This window comes from Alnus glutinosa, chromosome 3 (assembly GCF_958979055.1).
Source record: "Alnus glutinosa chromosome 3, dhAlnGlut1.1, whole genome shotgun sequence".
NCBI classification, from domain to species: domain Eukaryota; kingdom Viridiplantae; phylum Streptophyta; class Magnoliopsida; order Fagales; family Betulaceae; genus Alnus; species Alnus glutinosa.
In genome coordinates this window covers 1485562-1512134 of record NC_084888.1, presented here as the reverse complement: position 1 = coordinate 1512134, position 26573 = coordinate 1485562, and the positions used below count along the sequence as shown (strand labels likewise).

Here is a 26573-nt window from a genome sequence, read left to right as displayed (position 1 = left end):
TGTATTTTAGTGAATTTTTTATTTGGATAGTAATAAAAAAATTATTGATGTGATATAAAAAGTAAAAAAAGTGGGAATGTTTTGATGTGAATTGTTGTTGGAAAAAATGAAAAAGTGAGAAAAAAGTGTAGTGAATAGTGCCAAGCACTATCCTGTACTGTAACGAGGCTTAACAAACAAGGCCAATATACACTCGTGTCAATCTAGGCACCCCAATGATTTTTTATTATTTTTTAATATGGTTTTGTCAGGTTAAACACATGAGTATATTTCTGCACTGCCAATATGAGAAATAGAGAACTCCCAAGTAGTGGCAATGTCACCAACAGGACCGGCTCAATACATTTTGGAGCCTTAGGCGAAAAGTTTAAATGAGACATTTTTTTAAAAAAAAAATAAATAAATATTAATTAATTTAAAAAATAGAATGGTAAAACTTGATTTGTCAAAGGAAAGACAAATTAGTGTTAGAATGTTTCCTAAAACCGAATAAAAAAAATTAATGCAATTGATTAATTGAGTTTTGGTAATTAATTTTTTTTTTAATCACTAATCAGATATAGAATGATTTTAAGGACTTGAATGATAAGCTATTGGGAAATAATGAAAATTGAGAAGAGAGAAATTCAAATTCAAATAAGACTTGAATAGGGAAATTGAGATAAAAAATAAAAACTTATAAAGAATAGGATTTAAAATGGAAACTTAGAGACTTTTTCATCTTCTTAACATTTATTTTTTATTTTTTCATTTTATTTTGATTCTTGAACGTTGGACTTAACACCTTCAATTTTTTGAACATTGAACATAAAGCCTTCAATTTTTAATGCGAGTAATTAAGACCTTCAATTTAGAAGCTTTCATATTTCATTAATTCTATTTTGAACGTTAACGTTCAAAGAAATGACCTTTAATGCAGAGACTTTCCATATTTCATAAGTCACAAGTTGTTGGTAATTAGACGTACAAAAAAGTAAAAGCCTTTAATTTAGACTTTTCATATCTCACAAGTCGTTGGTAATTAATTAAGGCCTGATTTTTTATTTTCATTTTTTTAACCTGCAGTTTTTTGACGGGAGAAGGCCCCTAGGCAGCATATTTTAAGGCATTGACTGGGGGTATTACCGGGAACAATGCTTTGATGATTCGTCTTTTTGTAAGCACTTTTTTTCTTAAAATAAATCTTCATTAATTGGGGCCTTATTAAATTGGGCCCTGCATTATATTATTGCTTTTTTTAATTTTATTTTTACCAAGATTTGTGGCCTTATTTAAGTTTATTGATCATATTTAAGGCTTTTATTTTTATTTTTTTTAGAAATAAATCTCTATTAATATTTTTAAATTAGGGGCCTTATTAAATTGGGGGCCTTAGGCGATCGCCTAATCCGCCTAAGGCTCCAGCCGGCCCTGGTCACCAACTGTCATTAGTTTGACAACACATTGAAGCCATCAAGTAGGGTCGGTTCGATATATTTTGAGACCTAAATGCAAAAATTTTAAACGAGATTTTTTTTTATCTTGGGTCATACTCTTAGTGATGCTTGTTTTTGTAAAGTTATGATTTGTATTTCAACGAATATTTTTTGACTTTTTTCATTGGCTTACTTGTAGTCCATATCTTTTTAATTGAGTCTACTAATAGGAGATAAAATGTACTTTTTTTGTTGGTATTAATTGTTGTGTTCTTAGACCTTTAACTATTTATTTTTCTATTGAAGTTAAAGAGTCTCTAAAGAAGAGAGCATGCTTATTTTATTTTTTTCAAAACCATTATAAATTATGATTGTGCTTTTTTTTTTTTCTTTTTTTTCTTTTTTTCAAACAAACCTATTTTTGACGGCCTTATTTTATTGAAAAAAAAAATGTTTCAGCTTATGATTAGATTTTTCTTTTTCTTTTTATTTTTTCAAACAAATGATATTTTCCAAGTAGATTAAGGAGAAAGGTTAATCTAAAAATATTGACAGGTATGTGAGAAAAGAATTAAGAAAAAAAATAAAAGCATTAACGCCCTAATCATGGTACACGGTCATTTTGAAAAACACACAAAAAAACACAATTATGGTGCATTATCTTTCCCAAAAAATTTAGTCAATGCCCGACAAGACAGTACCGCCGTTAAGACTTTGACGCCGATCACGCTGCAATTTCCTTCGGCTTCCAGGAGGTAGGAAGCCTAGTACAGCCGCTAAATAATAAAAAATAGTATTTTATAAAAAAAAAAAGAAGAATAAAATAGTATTTAAGATCGACAATATCACAATAAATATTAAATAAATTAGTCATATTATTAATTGAAAACGAGATATTAGAAAAAATTAATTAGTGATTTTATATTCCAAATTTTTTTAAAATAAAAATATAATATATAAAATATAAATATAAATAAAATATTTAATTAATACTTACATATATAAAAATATCACTTAAATTTACCCTTATGCCTTAAAATGTATCTATCTTTGAGCAATATATAGCGATTTGAGATGAATGTAGCTGAAGGCATATGATTTGTAATTGACTTCATGCCTGCAATGCATCTGATTCCAACATTGACCTCAAAATTTCAGTGTCTTGTGATATTTTAAAGTCAAATTTATACGGTTTTCTACATGCAATTAGAGTGTGAGAGTGGACAGTAGGGGGTGTTTTGTGCCTTGAAAAAAATATTAACCTTTTTATGAAAAATAAATAAAATAAAATGTTTTAGGGTTTGACCAAAAATATTTTACAGTTAGACCAAAGTTTTCAACTGCAATCAATTATCAAACATTAAAAAATGCTGAAAATGTTTGACGAAGATAATTAAGATTCATTGAGGAACCTCCTCACCTTGGCTTAGGCGTGATATCTTAAAAATTAGTTATGTGTTAGGTAGGTACATTGTTCACATTGCTCATGAATGTTTAAGTTTTTTAATTAATTCTTTACCAGTTAAAATTAGATTTTATAAATAATTAAAAATATCAAAACCTCCTTTCACATTGTCCCATCATTTCAATAAAAGAAACCTTATAAATATATTAGGCTTTTTAAATATATTTTCTAGTAACATGCAATGGATGAGGAAAAATAAAACTTAAGAAAAAAAATACACATATCCCTTAAACTAGCATTCAATTTGCAGGGCAAACCCAAAGAGGCGACTTGCTCTACACATTTTTTTCTTTTTTCTTTTCGGCTTCCTCTCCAAGCCCGCCAACAATGTTTGAGGAGGAGGGACAACCCTCCAATCCTCATCCTTTCATTTATTTCTACGTGTAGTCGATCTCCTTTAACGAGTTTTTGTTTTCTCTGAGAGAGAAGCTCCCATTTCTCTTTAAAGTTTTCTCTAGATCTTCTCGCTTTTTATGAGGCTCTATCCACTGTTTATGGCAATTTATCTTTGTTCCTCCTAAAATTGCAGCTTCAATTTCCACATCGACATCCCCTTTTGCCGGATCTACTTTGTGTTTCAATTCTAAGTTACATAGTTAAATATGTCTTCCACCGTCAACTATGCCCACTAACGCTCTTCACCGCCATCATCTCTGTCCTATCCACACCTTGTTGCCGACTCCCACGTCTTCGTCAATGACTCACACGCGGGCAAGTTGATCTCACGTGCATGTTCAAGTCATGCTCCCCCGCGTTTTTGTTATCTTCGCTAATGGTGCTGCTGTTTTTTGAGTGTAGTGATTTATTTTTGCCTTTTTTATTTTTGCTTTTTTCTTTTTTTCTTTTTATTTTTGCTTTTTTGCTTTTTTGTTTATTTTAATATTTCATGTTGTTGTTTCTCAACAGGTGTTCAAGTAAAAATTAAGGGTATTTCAAGGGTTACTCTCCTATATGCATCCCTTGTTATGAAGATTTGAATAGGGTTAAGTAGTCTCACGACGATCATATTCTTGTTGTGCATTGTCTAATTGCCTTAATTGGCGGACACTTTTATTGGTATTCGTGCCAAAAATTGATAGGACCGCGCCATTCATTTGATGTATTTAATTTTAATTTATGTTTACATTATTTGTTTTGGAGCTTATTGTTAGATTGCCCAACCATTTTTTGTTGTTATTGGTCGTTGTTTTCCTTTAATGTACTTACAATATATATATATATATATATATATATATATATATATATATATATATATATATATATATATATATATATATATATATATTCACAATGTTCCAAAATTAAAGATTGCATAAATGTTTCCATAAATTATAAAAAATTTGTAACCTACATATTTTGTCTTGAGAAAAATACAAAAATGCCCTTAATTATGTTAATAAGACAAAAATAACATGGAATTTTTTATTTATTTTTTAAATGCAATTGTCCACTATAGGAGCCGGGGGTGGTGCGACCACCCCTAATGCATTTGGAGTGGTGTGACCACCCACCATTATTCACGTTCATTTGTTTTTTTTTTTAAAAAAAAACCAAGAGAAATAATGTGTTTTTTTTTTTTTTAATAATTTTGATTCGATTTTAATTAAAGTATATATGTTGTTACCAAATTAAGGAGTGTGAATAATTATTACATTCTACCATATTTCATTTTCAATAATAATTATTCTATTTTTTTTAATAAAATAATCATTTTGTATACCAAACGAGACCTGAGTCTTATTATGGGGCTAATGTGTAATTTCATCTTTTAACATATTAACACAAAAATAAATTAATGGCATGTTTGGATGCAAGTTAAAAAAAAAAAAAAAAAAGAAGAAGAAGAAAAAAGTCCACTTGCTACGGTGTTCGGGTTTAATACAATCCGAATTTAACCCATTTCCACTCGAATTCACCCCAATTCTTTTTTTTTTATTATTTTTTTTAAAATAACTCCAACGCATTTCCTCTGTTCAAGGCATGATAATTGCATTTCATCTGTAAAAAGTACACGTTTGTCAGCAGACCATTTATATGATGCGTGATCTTTTTTTTTTTGGTTTTGAAAATGACGCTTGATCAAAATTGGGTGTAAACATTGATACAACTTTTGTAAAGATGACGAAGATCAAACCGTTGGATGTGATGCCTCGGTACGTTTGTTCCATCTACATCGTTGATGAGAATTGTACAGCTTACAAGTTCCGCCACCCAATAAATTCCGGGTCGCATGGTAAATCAAGCGGACAGTGGTTGATTTTAGTTGTGTGTGTTGCGTGTACATAATGTAAAGGTCAAAGTGGCAATGACAATCATTTAATGAAACTTTTATCTCATCCAACGGTTGTTGATGAACAAAATTATTCTAAAAATCGAGCTTAACGTTAGCTTATGTGCATTGGTTTTTTTTTTTTTTTTTTTTTTAAAAAAATCCCTTGTTACCCACACAAAACCCAAAAACAATATAATATAAGAAAAATTGGAAAATGCCCAAAAAGTTAGGAAAAAAATCCCGGGGAGTGGAGGGAAACATTTGTTGGAAGGTTGGTGGTAGATTTGGTTTATTGGTTACACATACTATAATATTATATAATATAATAATAAGATACCACTAAACAATGGCTGAGATGCCAAAAAAATGATCAAATCCGTATTTTTCTTGGATTAAAAATAAAATATTTATATTAAACAATAAATTAAATATTTATAATTGATTCATATTTATTTATATCAAATAATAATTATTTCAATCATTATTTCACACTAATTTTCATAACTTCAATAATTTTGCACAACTTTTTATCCTTTTAATTATTTTCTACCATGGTTATCGGTGAAAAAAATACTCTCATACAACTATCACCAAAACATGATTTCAAATACAATTTAAATTCTATGAATCATCCAAACAGTTTTTTTTTCCCTCAAAATTTACGTACTAAATAATAGTTGAATTTTGATTTCAAAAAATCAATATCCAAACTTACCATAAAAAAATTGTGAGAGAGAGGAGAAATGCTACACGTATTTAAACTTTTACAAACGAAGCTTTACTAAGGGTGCGTTTGGGATTACGATTTCGTAGAGAAAAAGTGCGATTTTAAACCAAATCGCATAAAGTGAACTGTTTGGAAAACTTTTAAAAAATTGCGATTTGAAAACGCAGAAAAGTGTTGATTCAAATCGCAGGCAATTTGGTGTTTTTTTGAAAACACAGTATTTTAAAAGGCCAAATTGCGATTTTAGAGGCTAAATTGCGATTTTAGAGGCCAAATTGCGATTTTTTAAATAGCACATTTTAAAATTGTTATTTTTAAACTGCACTTTTTGAAATCGCAAACCCAAACAGACCCTTAAATATGGAGCTTATTCATTAGAGATGATCAAAATAATTAATAAAAAAATATTATAAATACCAATGAATAAGCTTCACACCACCTTAGTAACGCTCTTTTTTATAAAAGTTTAAGGGTCCGTTTGGGTTTGCGATTTCAAAAAGTGCGATTTAAAATAACGATTTTAAAATGTGCGATTTGAAAAAAGTGATTTTTAAAAACGCAGTTAAGCGTTTGGCAAAATCGCAATTTAGTCTTTAAAATTGCGAATTTACTTTTAAATTTATGCGTTTTCAAAAAAGCATCATCTTATCTGCGATTTGAAAAAGCAGATTTTCTGCGTTTTCAAATCGCAATTTTTAAAAACGCAGTTCCTAAACGATCTATGTTCTGCGATTTGGTTTAAAATCGCACTTATTGTCTACGAAATTGCAATCCCAAACGCACCCTAAGTACGTGTAGCATTTTTCGAATTAGTAATGTTTATCGCACAACTCTTACACAGTTTTTGCATAACTTTAATAATTTTTTTTTTTAAAGATTAACCCACCCATATATAGAAAAACAAATTTAATAATTAATCGTAACAAAAAAATAATTAAAGTTTTGAAAAATTATATAAAAGTTGTGCAAGCGACAGTTCTCACTTCTCAAAAACCTTCCTCGCCGCTTCCAAAACCTCACCAGCGACGTTACTCCCCGTTCCGCCCCGAGAGAGAGAGTCGCGGGGACGCAGAGCTTTCGAGCATGGACCTAGACGACATGGATGCGCCGGGCCATGTTCCGTCTCGGATCTCAAGATTCGCGCCGAAATCCTTCAAACCGAAACCGAAACCGAAACCCGAATCGAGCTTGAAACCGGAGCCCCAAGAACCCGTTCCAAAACCAGAACCCCTAGAAGTCGATGCCGCCACTACGACTAAGAAGGAAGAAGAAGAGGCAATTGGCGCTAAGGCCGAAGCCTCCCTGGCTTCGAATGGCGCCGTAAAAACGGAGACCGAAGCCAAGGTAGAATCAAAGGATGATGATCCCATGGATGAAGACGACGTCGTTGTTCGTGAAATTGACGTCTTCTTCAATTCTCCCATGGATGATGACACTAAGGTCTGTGAACTTATTTTCATATCTCACTTTGATATTGTGTGTGCGTGGGTGTTTTTGTAATTTTCTTTTTTTAAATTTGTTTTCAGCTTTATGTTCTGCAATATCCACTGAGACCGTCCTGGCGGCCTTACGAATTGGATGATCAATGCGAAGAGGTGCGTGATTTCTTACCACTCCAGCATATTACTTGTTAATTTTCTTTTTAAAGGAAAGTAGGGAGTTATGAGTTTGCTTTGTTTTTGTAGGTTAGGGTAAAACCTGTGAGTGCACAAGTGGAAGTTGATTTAGCTCTTGATGTTGATTCCAAGAATTATGACCAAGATTTTGGTGACCGGCTGAGGATGACGAAGCAGGTCTGTTTCTAATTCTGATGTTAAATGAAGCATCTCTTAATGATAAATTTTTGTCAAGTAGCCAGAAACACAAATATAAAGAAAACGGGGTTATATGTAGGGTAGCATTTCAATCAAAAGTCTGGTTTATTTGCGAATTCGGTTATTTTGGGTGTGTAATTAGATTGTGGAAGCTAAGAAACTTGGTTTTGGGGCATGACACAAATTTAATTGCTAGTAATACTAAGCTGGGCTGGCTTTTTCTTTTTCTGGTGGATAAATTGGGTTCCTTATCGGGTACTCCTAGCAGGCACTCTCACAGTGTTCCGCTTGTGCGCCAAAGTTCTATTTTACTTAGTGGTATTCTGATTTTAAAGATCAGGCTGTTTGAGTGGACTTCAAAATTTAGAGTTCTAACCGAGGCTCGACCCGGGTCTGATCTTGTCATAAATATTAGATAGTATTGTTATCATATCAAAGTAATGAGATATGGCAACTGGTTCTTATCTTTTTTGGAGTCTCGTGGGTCTTGCCTAGCAATGTTATAGAGCTACTCCAATGTTGGAAGACGTAAGGGCGGAGCCAATCCTAAGAGGCCATATGGAAAGTCATCCCTCTTTACTTATGTGGAGTATTTGGAAAAAAAGAAATCGACGTCTTTTCGAAGACTGTGAGTCTAATGCGCTACAACTAAAATCCCCCTTCTTGAGTACCCTTTTAGACTGGGTTGTTTCTTTTGTTCCTAATTTCTCTTCCTTTTGTTTTGTAGATTTTGTTAACTTTTTAGATTTTCGACCCCATTATGGTGGTTGCTTCTCTTGTATACTTTTCGTGTACGCGAACTTTTCATCTTCATTAATAAATTATTATTCATCAAAAAAAGATTGAAGTGATGAGATTAATATTAGGGGAGGTTTTGATCTAATGATTAAAGTGGTTGAAATGATTATAAAAGTTTTGAGTTCTAGTTGTAGCATTTACATTTTTTTTGCCTATAGATTAATACCTTGCACAAAACATTAAGTTGGTCTAGCAGTAAAGTTTACATATCCGTTCCTTTATAACTTGTTTTGGACATATTAAAAAGTGGCTTTTCAGTTGATCTGATAACAGCGAGCTGTATGGTTTGATTACCATTCAACTCATGATCGACTGGTTCAACCAGGTGGTCGAGGTTCTAATCTGGTTTTTAATTGAAACGGTCAAGCTAGGTCTGAATGATTTGGAATTAGGACCTGTTAAGAGATGAATTGGTCTAACTGATAGGTCCGGTCCTTTTCCCATTTAGGTGGATATCTTCCGCAGTTGTTTTTACAAATGAAGCATGGTTAAATGATCCTACTCACGTTGGACCTAGCGCCCAGTGGTTTGGTCAATGGGAGGCCAAGAATATTGAATGGCGATGTAGGCAGGGGTTTTGAGGAATTTAAGTAACTTTTTTTTTGCCTCAGATTTTGGATCTCTACTTTATGAAACAATATTATTGTTTGTGCCACTATTCCTACTTCTGCATAGGTTTGCACTTTTTCCTGATTTGTGAAGTCATTGATGACTGACTCGTCCGGTCCAACTTTTGAAACGGTGGTGGTATCCAAAGTGTTTAGGTGATAATGACATGGTCCATCTCCTCTTCACTATTAGTCTACAAGTTTTGGAGCTCAATCACGACTTCTGTTTGGTGGTTATTGTAATTATTTTATGATTGTTGCTGTTGTTTTACTGATAATTATTCTTATAAGTGGAAAACCACATTTGTTGAGGCTTTGATGTCCTTGTAATCTAGCCTTTTGCATTCACATTTGTTCTATAACACGAACTCATATTTCTTGGTTTGTCTTTAGACTTTGTCATCATCATGGAAGGTGCCACGCACAACTGGCTATGCTATTGGTGTTCTGATGGGTAATAAGGTATGCATATATTGCTTTCTGAGGTTTAACCTAATCTGTTTATGCTGGCCGAATTTACATAAACTAATAAAACTATAATAGGTAGATATGCTGGTATGTTCAGCACATGGTCACTTATGTTTAGGCCAACCAGCCCTTTTTTCCAAGATCTGCATCACAAGCAGTTGTACTTGTCATTTAGGTGCTTTCTAGTGGAACATCAGTGCCAGGAAGGTCTGCTTACTGCTGAATCATGGGGTTGACATCTCTATTAAAAATTTAATCTTTTTCCAAAGCAATTAAAGCCAGCATTTGTTGAAAAGAGCTTCTAATTTTCTTTGTTATATTAGTTCACCTGCCCCTTGTTACACATGATTGTGTTTTATTAGGTGATAACAGATGCATTCTGATTGGCTTTTAGCTCAAATGTTACTTCCTCCCTTTATAGCAAGGTGGGGGGTGAAGTCGTGGGTTTATGTCCCATCGGGTGTGTGTGCAACATACCAATAAAAAAAAATATTGAAGACAAGATGTATATGCTTGGGAAAGCAAACTCAGTGTTTGACATAATTTTCTTGGGCTTTGGAAAAGTGGTCAAATAGTGTTGGAATATATGCTGAAAGTAATTTGAGAACTATGCCAACAAATTTTAACTTATGCAAATCTATTAAAAGGTTTATTTTTCTGATAAATTGATAAATTTCTTGTATTGTCTGTTGCTTACACTTTAGTGAATCCTTAGTCATCTGGTGCTTGACAAAGTCTTTGGGCCCCACAAGGTTCAGTCTTTGGTTAGCATAGGATTTCTAGTAAAGGGTTTTGTTTAATTTTAAGGGTACCATCCGTTTTACTTATTGATTTGTTTTTTTTTATAAGTAAATATAGTCTTATTGAAAGCGTAAGGAGTTCCTAAATACATCGAAAGTATAAAAAAGGAAACACCTAATTATAAGGAGAAAAACGAACAAGAAAATCAACAAAACTAAGTGACAGATAGGACCAAAAAACCATCGTCCAAAGATACAGAGTATGAAAGAATGAAGCTAAAATATCCTCCATGGAATTCTCAAAATCTTCGAAACACCAAATATATTTTTCCTTCCAAATACACCAAAAAATGCAGATTGGCACCAACTTCCAAATCGCAGAACTCCGCTACTTATTGATTTGTTGTCACTATTATCTTCTCGCTTTTCACTAATAGTTGTTAGAGCACTAGCAACAGCTTCTCTATAACGTCTTCCATTTCTTAAATATAAGAAAAATCTCAAAAAAAAATCACAAAAAGTTACCTGTAGGCTGTAGCAGCTTTCCTAAACATTGAGAATGCTACATTGGGTAGCACTTTAGCTTCCCTATAGCCTTCCTATACATTATTTTAACATAAAATATATCTTCTCTCTCTCTCATCTTTTTCCCTTTCATTGGGGATTGTGTTTGGATTTTGTAAAAAATGTGAGGATAGGTAGAGAATTTGTATTTTGTAAATAAATAATATTTTAATGGTATAGAGAAAGATAAGGGATGCAAAACGTAATTTTGTACCCTAAATTTAGGAACATATACTACAACCCAATCCAAAAGAGACTTAACAAAGAGGATTTTATAGAAAACATGTTAGACTTGCAGTCCTCAAAGAGACGTTGATTCCTCTCTCCAAATGCTCAACAAGAAGAATGCAAGAATAACTTCCCATATGGCCTATTTGGGATGTCCCTGTCCTGGGATCTTTCAACAATGAAGTAGCTCAGGATGTTGTGTGAATAAGTTGTGAACCAAGTGCCAAAGATCACTAGTGTACTCGCAATGAATGAGAAGGTGATTTACAGTCTCTTCATTCTTTTTGTATAAGCAACACCGGTTTATAAGAGTGAAATCCCGCCTTCTAAGATTATCAATCGTGAGGATTCTACCCATGGTTGTTGTGCATAAGAAGAAAGCAATGCGGGGTGGGGCCTTAACTTTCAAAATACTTTTTTTGGGGAACGAACAATGCTTTCCAGTCTGTAAAGTGTTATAATAGGTCACTTCAAAACCGTGGCGGCTAGTTGGAGTCCACAACATTCTATCCACCTACCCCAGATGGGTTTTCGAGGAGTTTAATAAATTGAGAAAGGAGTTGAGATTTCAGCTCTCAATCTTGGATTACGCGAGAGCCATCCCCAACCTTGAAGAAGACAAGGTTGGAGAAAAATTCCCTATCATTTTTAATAGAGAAATGTTTGGTTTTATTATCTTGCACATCTTGTGTCCATCTCCGTACAAGAGATGTGTAAGAGAATGACACCATCTCTTTTTAATATTCCTCCAAAGATACTTGTATGTCCCCTGAGCTTCCTTTGAACACCAACCCCCTCTTTGGACCCATACTTCTCAACAATCACCTGTCTCCATAAAGAATTCTCCTCTCGCACAAATCTCCATAGCCATTTACCAAGAAGAGCTTTATTAATAATATGAGATTTTTTACTCCCAACCCTTCGCTAGGGACTAGGAAGGAGATAGTCTTCCAATTCACCAGGTGAAACTTGGGCTTCCCGCCTAGTCCATCCCAAAGAAAGTCTCTCTAAAGACGCCCCAATCTCCTAATAATACCTGCTGGTAATGGGAAAAGAGATAAGAAGTATTTAGGTAGATTGGACAACGTACTCTTGATAAGAGTAAGGTGCCCTCCTCCAGACAAGTAGATCTTCTTCCAACTAGCCAACCTTTTTCTCATATTCTCAACTAGCCTGTCCAAAATAGGTTTTTTTTTAAAAAAAAATGCACTGAGAGGGAGACCCAAATATTTTAGGGGAAGAAAAGAGATGCTACAACTGAGATTATCGGCTAGCTTTTCCTTATGCAAAATCTCCCCGACTGTGACTAACTCAGATTTCTGGAGGTTGACCTTTAAGCTTGATATGGCCTTGAAACATAAGAGAATGTGACCCAAATTATGGATTTGATCATGATATGCATCACACCTAATAAGTGTATCATCTGCGATCAAAAGATTGGATATTTCTAGGGGCAACTTTATGGATGTCTACTCGGAATCCTAATAACTAACTCCCAACCATCGCACTAGAGAACATCCTAATGAGAGCGTCCATGACAATAACGAAGAGAAGGGGCAAGAGAGGGTCCCCTTGGCAAAGGCCCCAAGAACTACCAAAGAAACATGCGGGCTCCCATTAATCAAGATGGAGAAGCGAGTCATGGAAATACAAGCAAATGTCCATATCCTCTATTTAGTACCAAAACCACAACGCCCCAAGAGGTAGGAGAGGAATTCCTAGTTGACATGGTCGTAAGCCATTTCCAAGTCCAACTTGCAAATTACGCCTGGAACTCCCGGTTTCAACCTGCTGTAAAGGCACTCATTGGCTATAGGAACAATTTGTCTCCACTCTATAAAAGCATTCCGACTATTCGAAATGAGCCTCCTAACACCTATTTCATTCTAGTAGCAAGTACTTACGCCATGATTTAATAAAAACTCCCCACCAGACCGGTAGGTTTGAAATCCCTAACTTTCAGTTTTCCAATCTTCTTAGAAACAAGAGCAATAAAGGTAGCATTGGGGCTCTTCTCATACATCTCAGGCTAATGAAAGTTATGAAAGACCACATAATATCATCCTTCACAATTACCCAAAAAGATTGAAAAAAAGCAACAATGAAACCATCAGGACCTGACGCTTTGTCACCATCTACACTAAGCAATGCCCGAAGGACTTCCACTTGAAACGGTCTTTCCAACTAATTCACTTCAAGAGAATCAAAACAGGGGAACTCCAAGCCATAATTTGGGGTGCCAAGGAACTATTTTGGTAACAAATTCTTGAAGTACTAAGTAATTGTATAAGGGCAACATTCTCCAAATTTGTTTTCTCCTTAGCCCTTCTGACTATCTCCTCTTCTACTAGAGATCTCTCCTCTTCTAAACAACCAAGAACCCGGATCTCCTCTAATAAGGACTTCTTCATCTCCTCTACATTTCCAAAGACCTCATTCCGACATTTCAAGTCAAAATTTCAGCTGTTTGAGTTTACTAGCTAAAAAAGAGAGGGAGTGCCGAAGAACTGATATGAATCCTACCACTGTTTCACCATATCTACAAAATCTTTTGCTTTTAGCCACATGTTCTCAAATTAAATGAGCATGATCCTTTGGACATACCTTTGCTATCAAGCAATGAGACAATGATTTGATAAGGGACGAGGAATACAACACTGGATCAAGTGGGAAATGCTCTTTCCAATGCAGAGATATGAGGAATCTATCAATCTTGGACAGAGGGGGGTCTTGGTAATTAGACCATGTGAAGGAACCTCCAACCAACGAAATATCCATGGAAGGGCTCGAGAGAGGGAGGCGACCTGAGAAGCACAACTTGGGCCATACGCCTGTTACCAAATACAAGTTATTGCCCACTGGAACTTGGGCCTTTGGGAAGCACAAGAAAGAAACCCAAACAAGCTCTGTGCCCTGGAGTGAAGCCTGCTGGAAGTGTGAGAGGGAAGCTGGCTGCGAAAGCCTGTAGATGGGCCCAATAAAGATACTATTTTCTTAGCACTACTGGCCATAGCTGGCATGGGCTTTTGATATCCACAGGCCTGAAGCACAAATATGATTATGAGAAACAATACCCCCGGGCCCAACCTGCTCAGGGGCCTTCTTGTTTTTATTTAAGCATGGAATCCACATGCAAGGCTGATGAGCTTTCACCCACGCCACGTGTCGTTTTCCCCTCTCGTCCTTGCGGATGCTCAAAAGACAAAAGCAATCTGTTGCCAGCCAGTCACTTTCTTATTTTGTTGACTCAGCTATCTTTAAACACACACGATCAAACATGTCTCTTTCTATCTTTGACCTATCAATTGGCAATGTTGCATATATAATTATAAATATGTATTAGTTGAAAGTAATACATCTTTGATCTGTCGTGGATTACTTGAAAGTAATTTCTTTGATTTTCAACTCATGTATTAGTTGCTTAGTTCCCCTTAAGAGAGTTTGGGGAGTATATAACTTCAGCATCAGGTTTGGATGTATAAAGAAAGTGAGGAAGGGAGAGCTCCTCTCCTTCATTGGACAACTTTTATAATTCTCCTAAAAGTTGGGGGAGGATTTGGGAAGTGAGGATAGTGGTTTGATGAATTTTATTGTAATGACCAATTTACTCTTATATTGATTGAAGAAAAGAGATAACTAAGAGAAAGTACAATGGTATCATTTGTTTTTAAGTTTCTTTTCCTCTTGTTTCTGATATGAACACCCAAGCAGCGTGAGAAAACATCTATTCTTTCTTCTCCTCTGCTTTCCCTGATGATAGTTTCTATCCCCTCTTTTTCTTTCTCTCCAGAGCTCCCAATCATAATTTAGCATTTTAAGAAGTTTTCTCTACTTCTTCACTGTGCAGCTACACCTGAATACAATTCATGCAGTTGTGCAGCTCCGGCCATCATTGGAACATCTGAAGTCTGGTGGCTCAAAAAGGAAGAACAACGTTGCAGTCGATGCAGAAGCTACAGTTAAATTGGAAGAATCCGCCGAGGAAAAATCTGTTGGTCCATCTAAGAAGCAGGTGATTTTCTTTTATTTGACATATGAAGAATATAAGTGCATGGATCTGATCGTGTTTATAGTTGGGACTCCTCAAGCATATCCATGTTTAGAGTTTAATTTGGACTCTGACATCTTTATCAATTAATAATTGAAAAGCTCAGCTTATGTGGTTTTCTTCTTGTTAGAGATGAAGCTTAAATTATTTTAACCTACAATTACTGATTTGAGATTGGGATTGGGACCAAGCATCTGTGCTTTTATATATTGCTAGCATTATTCTCTTACTTATCAAAAAAAAAAATATATATATTGCTAGCATTATTATTAAAAAAAACTTTATTTTGTGGTGGTGGGACTGTAACTCCATTTCATTGAATTAAATTTGGTTGCCTATCAAGTTCTGTTTATGTATTTACCTCTTCTGGTTGGTTTTCAATTGTTTTGTTTTCATTGGTTCAGAACAAGCGGATGGAGCCTTCAACTGAGAAGAAAGCGGAAGACGAAGAGGTGTAAAACTTGACCATGGAATATCACAGTTGATATTTTGGAGATTTTATTTTTATTTTTATTTTTATTTTTAATTTTTAATTTTTTAATTTTATTTCTTTAGTTTTGGGGGGAGGGGGGTGGGGGGTGGGGCTTCCCCCGGTTCCCCATTCCCCATGCCCCCCAGGCGCCATGTTCTTTTTTGAATTTTAGAGTGTGATTGTTCCATTCTTTTCAAACCTTTACCCCAAAATATGTGTATGTCTACATGTTTCCTTATTTAATATTTTCACTAGTGGTTTAAAGCATGAACATCCAAAGTGCTCTAATTAAATACAGAAAATAACAAGTAAAATATGCAGCTTAGTAGGAATAAAGTGGACCTATTTACAGATTGGATTGATATATTTATTCTAAATATGGAACTTTGATTAAAAAAAAATTAAAAAAATTGGTTGTACTCAGATACTTGGTTTGTCTAGCAACTAAGAAGCAGTAGAACTCTGTCAAGTTATTTCGTTTTATTTTGTCTTTTGGTTTATTTAGTCCATCATTGGGAGATATTGTAAGAACTAGTCATTTTCTCTTCATATTTTTTTTTTTTGATAAGTTCATCTTTCTCTTCATATTTCTATCGTCAAACAGCTTCCTGCTCTATTCAAGTGCTTTTACTCTTCTGGTTTTGTCTGTGCTGCAAAATGAGAATTAGTTAGGATCATCATTTAAATATTTTATTCTTTTCTTTTCTTTTCTTTTTGCAGCCTTGGGTTCCTCTCAAGTACCATAGTTCAAAGAGTGATTTCTCTGCCAGATATTTACAAAGAATGGTGGCACAAAAAAGCTCTCCTATACAATTTACGATGAATCCGTATGGCTTTTATTTTCTTATTGATACATATCATTTCATCTTGCAATCTCGCTGTTTATTTGAACCACAGGATCTCCTTTTATTTACCAAATTCTTAACACTTTATTTAAAGCAATTATACAGAACATTTTACTTTTTTTTCTTCATTATTATTCTTGTTTGAAGGTATGACTATGTTGACTCCTTGTGTCCTGGGGCTCCTAACAATATTAAACCCAAAGCTCCCTCAAGAAGGTACTGTGATCCTTACCATTTAGTTCTGACTCATGTCAAGGCAATCTAGGTGTATGTATCTCTGAATATCAATATGTTCATTCCTTTCGAATAGTTTGGTAAATGTTGCCACACTCAAGTGTGAGTGTGTTGTCTTTTTTCAATTTATTGGGTTCCTCTTAAGTGGGTGTTAGTTAATATTGGACAAGGCAATTATTTGCTGTGTGATGAATGGTTTGATGGCTTGTTGTGTGATCTTTATATTGATGTGAGAAATTAATGGGGAAGCTAGTATACAGACACACAATGTTATATTACATTCTCCTCTTTCTGCTTTGGGAAGTTCTGCGTTTGTTTTTCAATTCCATTTCTGACATGCACTTGCTTCAATGGAATTATTATAATTAACTCACACTTGAGTGTACTTTGAAGTGCTCCAATTTCTATTCACATGGCAAAGAAATAAACACATAAAACTACAAATCTAGATAATTAATATATTACCACATAAATAAGTAAATAATAAACAATTAGATCATTTATGTATTTTAATTACCAAGGCTGGGCACAGCAAAGACCAAAGGGGACATATATCAGGTTATATTAATTCCATTTCTGACATGCAGCCGCTTCAAGTACATGTTTTCTTGTTGAAGTTAATTTTTTTTTATTTGGTAGGTAGAATTTTAAAAATGTTAATGGATAATGTTTCAGGTTTTTGCACTCAGTGCCTCTGGAAGAACGCATCAAGAAACTGCTCTGTGAGGTTTGTTGCAATTTACTTAACTTTGCATCATATGATGAGCATAGAATGGCACTTATCAAAAAAAAAAAAAAATGATGAGCATAGAATGGCACTTGAAAAGAAGTTGGTGATGCCAGTGCATGTGTGAATGCACGAGTGGCCTTGCGCACAGTGAATAGTTTAAGCTTTCTTGTAGGTCAATGGTGTAGGGACTTTTGCATTTGTCACTCATCATTTTTTGGTTCACGCCCAGGGTAGAAATTTACAGAGCGAGAGCACTAGAGCAGTGACTTCCAAATTATCATAAGGTTGAGAGTATCATGAAAGTGCCTATACATTTATATTGCATAAGTTATTAACTTAATTTTGTTGCATTAGCCTGAAATATATATAACTAACTGTCATACCCTTGTCAAAAGAAACAAAGTAGCTCAATGGCAATAATTCCAATTCTCCAATCTATTGGTTTGTGGACTGTGGTAAAACCCTGAGACCCACGTTACACAATTCTTTAAAAAATAATTAACTGGAAAAGGAATTTGTGGTCAAATTGGCATTTAACTTAGCGAAAATTACAAATTTGGCAAACTCCACACAAAAGGTGCTATTCTTGAATTCCAGGCAATTAGCTACCTATGTTGGCAAATTCTATATCCTAGGTTGACACTGTACAGGGTGCATTCTCTGTCTAGCAAGGCTCTTTAATGTAAACCTCAAAAATAAAGATAGGTCATTCTTGAACACCCCCCTTCCCTTTTCTTCTCTACACATATGCACATATTATATAAAGAATCTTGAAGCAAGGACTACTAGACTATTTGCATAAATTTTTTAAGTATTTATTTCTGATTTTTCTGTATGGTTAATTAGGAGCTTTTCTTAATAGGGACCTCCAGTTCACCGATTCAGATTTCTGAAACACTTTGCTCCAGATTACTCCAATGAAGAATTTTTGCAAGTCCTTCAGAAGCATGCTCTACTGGTACAAGGCCTTTGGGCTCCAAAAAGTCCATTGCTAATTCCAGAGGGTGGTGAATCATCCTTAGCTAGGGATTATGTCCTTCTTTTATTCAGCAAGAATATAGTAATTTCACAATCAGATATCCCAACAAATCTTAAGAAAACAATGAAAGTCTTCATGGATGCTTTTGCCGTCGAAAGATCTTCCTCTAAATTTAATGGTTGGAAATGGAAAGAGCCTGCTGATGCTTCATTTATAAAACTCTATCCAGAAATTGTTGATGCACAAAAAGAGATTTGGAACCATATTGAAAGAAATATATATAGTTGTATTGGAGGTAAAAAAGGTGGGCCTCGGGAAAAGAATGCCGTCTCAAAGCCTATCATGACTGGTACGCCTGGAAAAACTGTGAGCTCTGATAAAAGTGTTACAAAAAATGCAAGTAGAGTATCCAGTGGGAGGAAGACCATGTCAGAAGAAACTCGAGAAGCTCTGCCAAGGGTCCTGCCAAAAGTTTTTCAAACTCACAAGGTTTGCAGGTAGGATTCTGGAGCTTTCATTTTGTCACAATTTCCTACAGTATAGACACTTGACTATAATTGTTGATTTATCTATTTTAATTTTCAACATCAACCCTTTTTATGCCCTAACAAGTCCACAATTGTTGTCCCGTAGTAGTTATATTGAACATAGTTGTGAATGATCAACATACTTTTGACATTTCTTTTTCCATGTCTATATATCCTTTTGTACCTATATGATGCTGCTGCTTTGAGTTTCTTTTGCCGGGGTTTCCCTTAACTGTTTGCTGCAGCCAGAAGAGCATCTAGCAGGTTTTCTACATGATATCAGATTAGGCAAGTAGAGGTTTGTTAAAGTATTTTGCTTCTCTTGGGCTTGCTGTGACGTCCAGATGCTCTTATGGTTTTGAAGGTCCTCTCATGAGTATTTTAGGGTTGAAATACTCTAATTTGAGTGGAAAATTTAAGAAACTATTTTTTTTTCTTTTTTTTGGATGAATGAATTTTTTTTTTTTATAACACCAACAATCCAATACAATTCATTCCAGAAGATCAACTTCTGGAAATCAACACATTTACAACCCTACCACCTACATAGCAACATCTTTCACTTATAACACTCACAACAATCCTCACTCTTCTGAGGTTACTAAACCCAAACCTGCCAAGTCAAACTGGCAACTCAAATGCCAACCACAATACAAAGAAAACAATCTGTAAACAAGACAAAGAAATAATCTGAATACAAACTACAAAACAGATCTCACCACTTCTCAATTCAGAACCTGCTGATGAATACCCCAATTCAAACATAGAGCCTCATTCTCAGCAGAGGCATTAAACTTCCTTCCACTCACAATGCGAGATGGAACTTCCCAACATTTTTTTATTTTTTTCATTATTTTCTCCTCAGATAACAAGTAAGCACCAGCTTTCAAATCGTTTTGAAACTAACAAATATTATACACCGACGCACCCCAAGCCAGCCTCAAAGAGTAGCACATAGTGTCTTCCCTTTCCACAACTTTAAACCTTGTCTAACAATGGAATCCCATTCAGTAGGGACATATTTCTGCATACACTTAGTCATGACATCTCTCCAAATCCTTTTGCTAGGACCACACTCAAAGAAAATGTGATCTCTAGTTTCCATCTAATTTCGACAAAACAAACATTTGAACTCCCCTGAAACTCCCCATTTCAGCATTTTATCCCCAGTAGTTAAGCTATCTTTAAATGTAAGCCATAAAAAGAGAGCATGCTTTGGGATAAAAAGAGGATACCAAATAAGCCTGCTCCATTTCACCCTCAGTTTCTTCTCTGGAATGGTCTCCCAAGTATGTTTGCAAGAGAATAATTTGTTCTTTGCCGGCAACCATAGGGGAGTATCCTTCTCTCCCAATCTTACTAAAGACAGCAGACTCTGGACCTTCACCATGTTTTCTGATCTGGCAGGCAACCAATACCATTCCCTCCCACTTATAACACTAGAGAGTCGAGCATCCAACCTACTTCCAGCCTAAAAAACAATCCTACAGCCATGCTTGTCTACTAGAATGCCATCGGGGTGCCAATTTTCCAACCACAAGAAAATTCCACTCCCATCTCCAATCTGAAATTTGAAAAAATTCTTAGCTAATTCTTGACTCTTCAGGATTTTCCTCCAACACCAGGTGGTAGGGGAAGGGACCTTCAGCAACCAAAAGCATCTTCCTTTTATCAAATTCGTCTTCACCCAAGCTACCCAAAGAGAACCAGCCTTGGTAAAGAGATTCCAAATATGCTGAAGAATAAAAGCTTTATTCTAGTCCTCTATTTTCCTCAACCCCAAACCCCCTTCCAACATAGGAACACAAAGATCATCCCATGAAACTTTTTCTTTGGTAGCACTAGCATCACTCCCATTCCATAAAAAGCGATTGAATTTTGCTCAATTAATCTAATCACTTTCTTAGGCAAAATGAAAGTATTAGACCAATAAATCTGGATGCTATAAAGAGCTGAGAAAAGTATTTGGAGTCTACCTGCAAAATATAGATGCCGAGAAAGCCAAGAGTTCATTCTCCTCGAAATCTTATCCAGCAAAATCTCACAATCCAGGGAAGATAGTTTTTTAGAGATTAAAGGCACCCCCAAATAACGGACTGGCAGGCTGCCTTCTTTCATTTCCAGACTTTCAATCAGCATCTCTTTCTGCCTCCCACACACTCCAGCATAAAAAACATGACTCTTAGATGGATTAGCCCTTAGTCCAGACAAATCAGCAAACTCCGCAAAATACTGTTGATCTTTGCATTTGGTACTCATTTCCCCGGGCAGCTTCATCAAGAAGACTAGAGAAAACCTCCATAACAAGGACAAAAGGGTAAGGGGAAATAGGGTCCCCCTGCCTCAATCCCTTTGTCACCTCAAAGAAACCCACAAGGGAACCATTCAACTCAACAGAAAATTTCGGACAAGAGATGCAAACCTTTACCCAATTCAAAAAACTGAGCTGGGAATCCGAAACAGACCAAGCAGTTCAATAGAGAAACTCCTATTTTGCACTCATTGAAAGGATGTACAGAATTTATATTTTGTAATTTTAGATGTACCTTTTGTTCTCTGCTGGGAGGGGTACTTTCCATAATTAAGCTTGTTTTAGGATTTTCAAAAAGTCAGTAAGAGTCTGCCATTGATTTTGTTTTATATCTGTTGGGTTTTACTTGGATAGACAGTTTTGGTGGCAGCTCTACTGTAGTTGTGGCATTATAGTGGTGGTAGTTGACTAATTAACAATTCGAAGTTGTATATTTTAGTAGTTTCAAACCTGAACCTGGATTCTGAGGTTGAGGAGCCAGGTAAACTTGTGAAGGCCAGAGTCATTCATAAATTGTTTTCACACCATGTTTAATTTTACTTTATTTGTCAACATGATTTCCTCTGAAATGCTGTAAATGTATTATCTTGATACTTTTAGTCATGCTATTATCCGAAGTTGCCTATCATAAAATTTCTACCGGTCATCTTTCTAGTATTTTGGACCATGTGCAATTTTAACTTTTTAGTTCAGTCAATCATTGGATGAAGATTGATAATTATTTTTGGAAACTTGCTGCAATGATACATCGTGGAATGATATTGTCATTTGTTGTCAGCTTCCAGCAGATATGCCAAGGTCTGCGTCAACTGGCAATTTCCCAGTCTACTCTTCCAAAGGGAGATGCTAGAATTGTAGTTGCTGCTGCTTATGGAGTTGATAGTCCAGAAGAATTGCAGGAAATCATAAACCAAGTTGCAATAAATATTAATGACCTTTATGTCTTAAAGTCATCTCCAGAACACCCAGAATATGATCCATTGAGGTTATTCACAATTTCATTTTAAAAATTTTTTTTTTTATAAGTCACAGTATGTTTTCTTTGGCTAAACCATAATTTGGCTATCTATAACTTCATAAGAAATTTATTTGCCCCTGATGGTCCAGCATTTTTTAGGTCTAACTGAAATTCTAATGTGAACAGTAAAGTTCTTGAATGTTCTTAACATTGTTGATTTTAAATGTATCTTTTAGAGAGTTCCTTCAAGTTTATTGAATCAATTTGAGCACCAATTTCAACCAACTCAATGAACTAGTTTAGTTAAAAATAAGTGATAATTCAAAGGGTTGGTGAGCTATGTATGGGGGAAGTCAGCAAGCCTGTTAGTCTAAGATGGTGGTTTGGTATGTTACTAGTAGTTTCATGAATACCTCAAGGTTTTAATTGTGTGAGATGGAGGCTGTAGTGGTGATCAGAGTCTAGAGGTTGGTGGCAGTGAGCTTTGAGTTGATTATGGGTTGTGGGTGGTGGCGGCAGACTAGAACATGATGGCAGCAAGAAAAGGTGGTGGATTTGTGGTTGCAGATCTGGGCAATATATGATGCAGTTTGTAGTTGCCAAATTGGGTTGTGAGATTGGCAGTAGCGATAGACATCTATTTCGCTATATCTCTTTAAAATCCTCCATCTTTCAATTTTTTTTGTTTTGTAACAATGGCATGTCTTTCTCCAGAGTTGCTCAAATATTATATAAACTGAGCTTGGTTGCATGTGCAAGTTGCGTGGTCATATGTCCATCTCCGTGTCATATTCCTGCCATTGTTGATGGGCCATATGGCAGAGAATGTGAAACATCATGAAGTTACCTCATGTAGCACTTATGTCTGTCTATGATTTGATACTGACTCACTTAATAAAGTTAAAAGGACTTTATTGTTTGAATTGGAACTTCAGAGACGTTATTGAAATGCTTATAAACATGAGAGGACCAAAAATGATTAGCTATTTTTCTTTTTATTCAAAATTTTATGAGCTAAAAACAATGGTGTTGATGCTCCTCTAGTGGAGCTGTATGAATGTTAAAAAGAATTTGCAATAATATTTCATAGTACTCCTATATTATTGTATGAAATACTATGCATTGATGTTATTTGTGACTTTCTCTTCTTCTCATAAATGTGTTCACCTTGCAGGGGCATTGTTATTGGCCTTCTACGTGCAAGGTCACATGTTAAAAAGGCTGAAGTCTTTGAAGCTGCGAAGTTGGCTCTTAAGAGGGATATCACTAATAATGAATATAATAAGGTCACTAGTTAATTTTGTTTCTTCAGATTTGCTTTTGATTTTCTTCCACATATAAATTGATGGTGATAATTGTTGTCTTAGTAGCAGTAATAACAACGACAACATCATAAAATAGAAAAGGAATTTGTGGACTTCATCAGTAGTTGGTATTACTAGAGAGTAGAGAGTTCTTGACAGGATGGATCGAGATCCTCTAACAACACATAGCTCATGTTGGCCATATTTCAGCAATATGTGATTTTACGTATGGCCTTGATCTTGCATTACCATAATGGGACCCATCTGCTCTTGTGATGGGGACTTTATTTATATTTGTAGGTGGCAAACCCCTGCTTTAACATTGTGTGGCTTAGATTTCACCTCCATGAATCATGCTTCTCATCACAACATAAGAGTATTTGAATCCTTAGCAGAGTAGGCACTATAAAATTTAATGAGAGATCTTCCAGTGTGCGAGGACCTAAAGAGATGATTTTTTTTTTTTTTTTTTTTTTTTTTTTTAAATTTTTTTTTTTTTTAAATTGCAGCATAGTATTTAAGCATATTACAATATAGTGCTGCATGGAAGATTAAGATGCATAATCAAATAAGCAAAAGTACAGGTCCAGCTTCTGGTTGTCCCCTCTTAACCTTTTTGCTTAGAAAAATAAAAAAGCAAAAGTAGAGCCACATCGTATGGGTTAATGCTTTTAGATTTCAATTTACTGGCACAAAAGTTCTCTAACATACATTTGCAAGTGGGCCTTGGCTCACAGTAAAGGATGGAGGGTGGATTGTGTTAGGTGTCAAGCTCAAATCTTACCAATTTACTAGTCCACGCCCCTCTCCACCCCTTGGCCAAAAAAATAAAAAAATAAATAAACAAAAGCAAACTGCTCGTGCTCCAAACTATTTGTTGTGCCTTTTACTTGAAACTAGCGGACAAAGGAACTTAATAATGACATCAACAAATGCATCTTCCTTTGCTTGATGAATTATATTTTTAGAGATGATATACGAAAAGTATCAAAAACTAAGAGATCTAAGGGAGTACATTATTTGAAATGATTGAGATTTCCCACTTCCCATCAACTTTAACTTTTAGGACGTTAGCTAAATTCATTGCTTCCTATCAGTTTAAGTTTTTTGGATAAGTGATGATTTGTTAGTATAAGGATTAGAATTTGAGAAAGCAAGGTTTCATCTTGTTCCTCATTTCTTGTAAGTCCATTAAATATAACTTTCTCTTCCTTTCATAAGTTTTTAAATGATTATGAACCATGCATTGTTGCTGTGCTATTGAGCATTGTATGTTTTGAAGCATGTGCATGTAGAATGCTATACTTTCTCATCATTAGTGTATGCTTCCAACTGTGTTGTACCAGTCAATTTCTTATGTTCCAGGCTGCAAACCACTATCTTAAATGAAATATGTTACTTTCAGTTGTCCATGGTAAAACAATTGCTTACTTCATTGCATCTTAGCACCAATATTGGGTGTTGCATCTAGGGACGCCTGACTAGCACCTTCTTGTTTCTTACCACATTTCAGTACTCAAATGTGGGAATCAAATTTCAATGGCAAGAAATTAAAGAATGTCACATTCAAAACATTTGGTTATAAAGCAAAAAAATTGGGTAAATGGTATTCAAACAGGTGGTTTGGTTCTCCATCATCAAGGTGTATATTTTGGTTTGAAAATTGGGGGGCTGGCCACCTTAATAGGATATAAAAATCAGACCAGAAAAGAGACATATAACAAATATTTATGCACTGCTTTTGCATAGGTTAGACACAGTATCAAGTAACAATTAGAAATTGGGAGCAAGCATCTAAAGGGCAAACATTGGGTGAGATTCTTTAAAATTTGGGGAGTGGCAGACCATCAATATTGATTCCTAGCACATATTCTATTCACCATTCTCTCAAACATGCCTCATATTTGCAATGCCACTATATTGTGTGCTCATGCACTGTATTAAATATGTATTTGGTAAAAATTGCATCCTACTTATTACCTCGTTATTGTCTCTCCTCTCCCTCTGGAGACCAATTACTTATTTGTTTTTCTTGACTACAAATTATCCTCCATTATTTGTGCACACGTATTGCCTTGTGAATTGTAGCTAATCTTAATAATAATAATAATGGTCTTTTTGCAGGTCATGAATGATATTTGTGTTTCCAAAGGTTCTGCATGGGTCTTGAAAAGTGGTGATGGAGATTCAAAATGATTCTGCCTTCTCATTACATTAATAACAGAAATTATTTGAAGGTAGAAAAGGAGATGCAAGTTATGAGAGGATGTTAAAATTTTGATCTTATATATTGAAGGAAGTTGTTGATGTTGATGATGCTCAAGCATGTTCAACAAGCTTTTTTTTCAGCCGCTTCTTCTTCTGTCACTATAAATCTGTGCGGATACTCCGCAGCTTCATGCTTTCCCTAGTCCTTCCATGAAAATGTTTTAGATGTCATAGGTGAGTACCAGTTAAGAAACCAGATTGTCGTGGAGAATTGATCTTTTTAGTTGAATTTCAGAAAAGGTATAAAACATATTTATATAATTGCATAAACATATCCTGGATCTTTTTAACAGAAATATATAGCTACTGAAAATCAGAGGATGATGAGATGCACATTAAGATTTTTGGCCTTATGAAGGGGTTCAGCAGCTCAATTGGAAACAAAGTTTCACTTGTAGCGGGGTTATGCCTAACTACATGGACAGAATCTTACCTTACTGTTTGATTATAAGATTCATCAAATTCCCATTGTTTTCTCATGGTCTCATTTTTTTTCCTCTCCTTTTCCCTGTAATCTTGCAGAAGACTCAAAAGTTTTCATATCAAACTACTATTAATTGTTGCCATTTATAGTATGATATTACTTGGAAGCCTGGTTTGTGTCATAATGATCAGTATTAGAGGATGTCAAGATTGTGGGATATTGGCGTGGTAAATAGCATTGCTCTTTTTCTTGTTTTTCTTTTTCTTTTTTATTTTATTTTTATGACTTTGCAATTTGGAGTACATACTAAGTAGATGATTTGGAATTGATAAGGGTGGTGATACCTAATGGTATGGTCGGTAGGTCCTGAAATT

At 35.0% G+C, this 26573-nt stretch overlaps 1 protein-coding gene across 2 annotated transcripts; it reads left to right on the top strand.

Moving 5' to 3' along the window:
- The first annotated feature begins 6854 nt into the window (after nt 1-6854).
- LOC133863714 (uncharacterized) lies at nt 6855-26365 on the top strand. 2 transcript variants are annotated; one of them, XR_009899427.1, is made up of 14 exons: nt 6855-7319; nt 7406-7474; nt 7565-7672; nt 9493-9561; nt 14947-15111; nt 15552-15599; nt 16340-16446; nt 16612-16680; nt 17374-17425; nt 18291-18904; nt 22024-22230; nt 23378-23489; nt 25632-25949; nt 26069-26365. XR_009899427.1 is itself a non-coding variant. In XM_062299769.1 (13 exons), the coding sequence occupies exons 1-13, from the start codon at nt 6963-6965 to the stop codon at nt 25701-25703; spliced, it is 2049 nt and encodes a 682-aa protein (XP_062155753.1). In that variant the 5' UTR covers nt 6855-6962; the 3' UTR covers nt 25704-26047. The 2 variants fall into 2 exon arrangements, 1 of the variants encoding a protein (XP_062155753.1); XM_062299769.1 differs by lacking the exon at nt 26069-26365 and having other exon boundaries at nt 25632-26047.
- Nucleotides 26366-26573: the final 208 nt, after the last annotated feature.

What these genes read in the sequence shown, in the direction of transcription:
- LOC133863714 (XM_062299769.1), top strand. Translation starts at nt 6,963, where the DNA reads ATGGACCTAGACGACATGGATGCGCCGGGCCATGTTCCGTCTCGGATC. An exon ending in GTGTTCTGATGGGTAATAAG is followed by an intron (nt 9,562 to 14,946) that starts GTATGCATATAT and finishes TTCACTGTGCAG; the next exon opens with CTACACCTGAATACAATTCA. An exon ending in ATACAATTTACGATGAATCC is followed by an intron (nt 16,447 to 16,611) that starts GTATGGCTTTTA and finishes TCTTGTTTGAAG; the next exon opens with GTATGACTATGTTGACTCCT.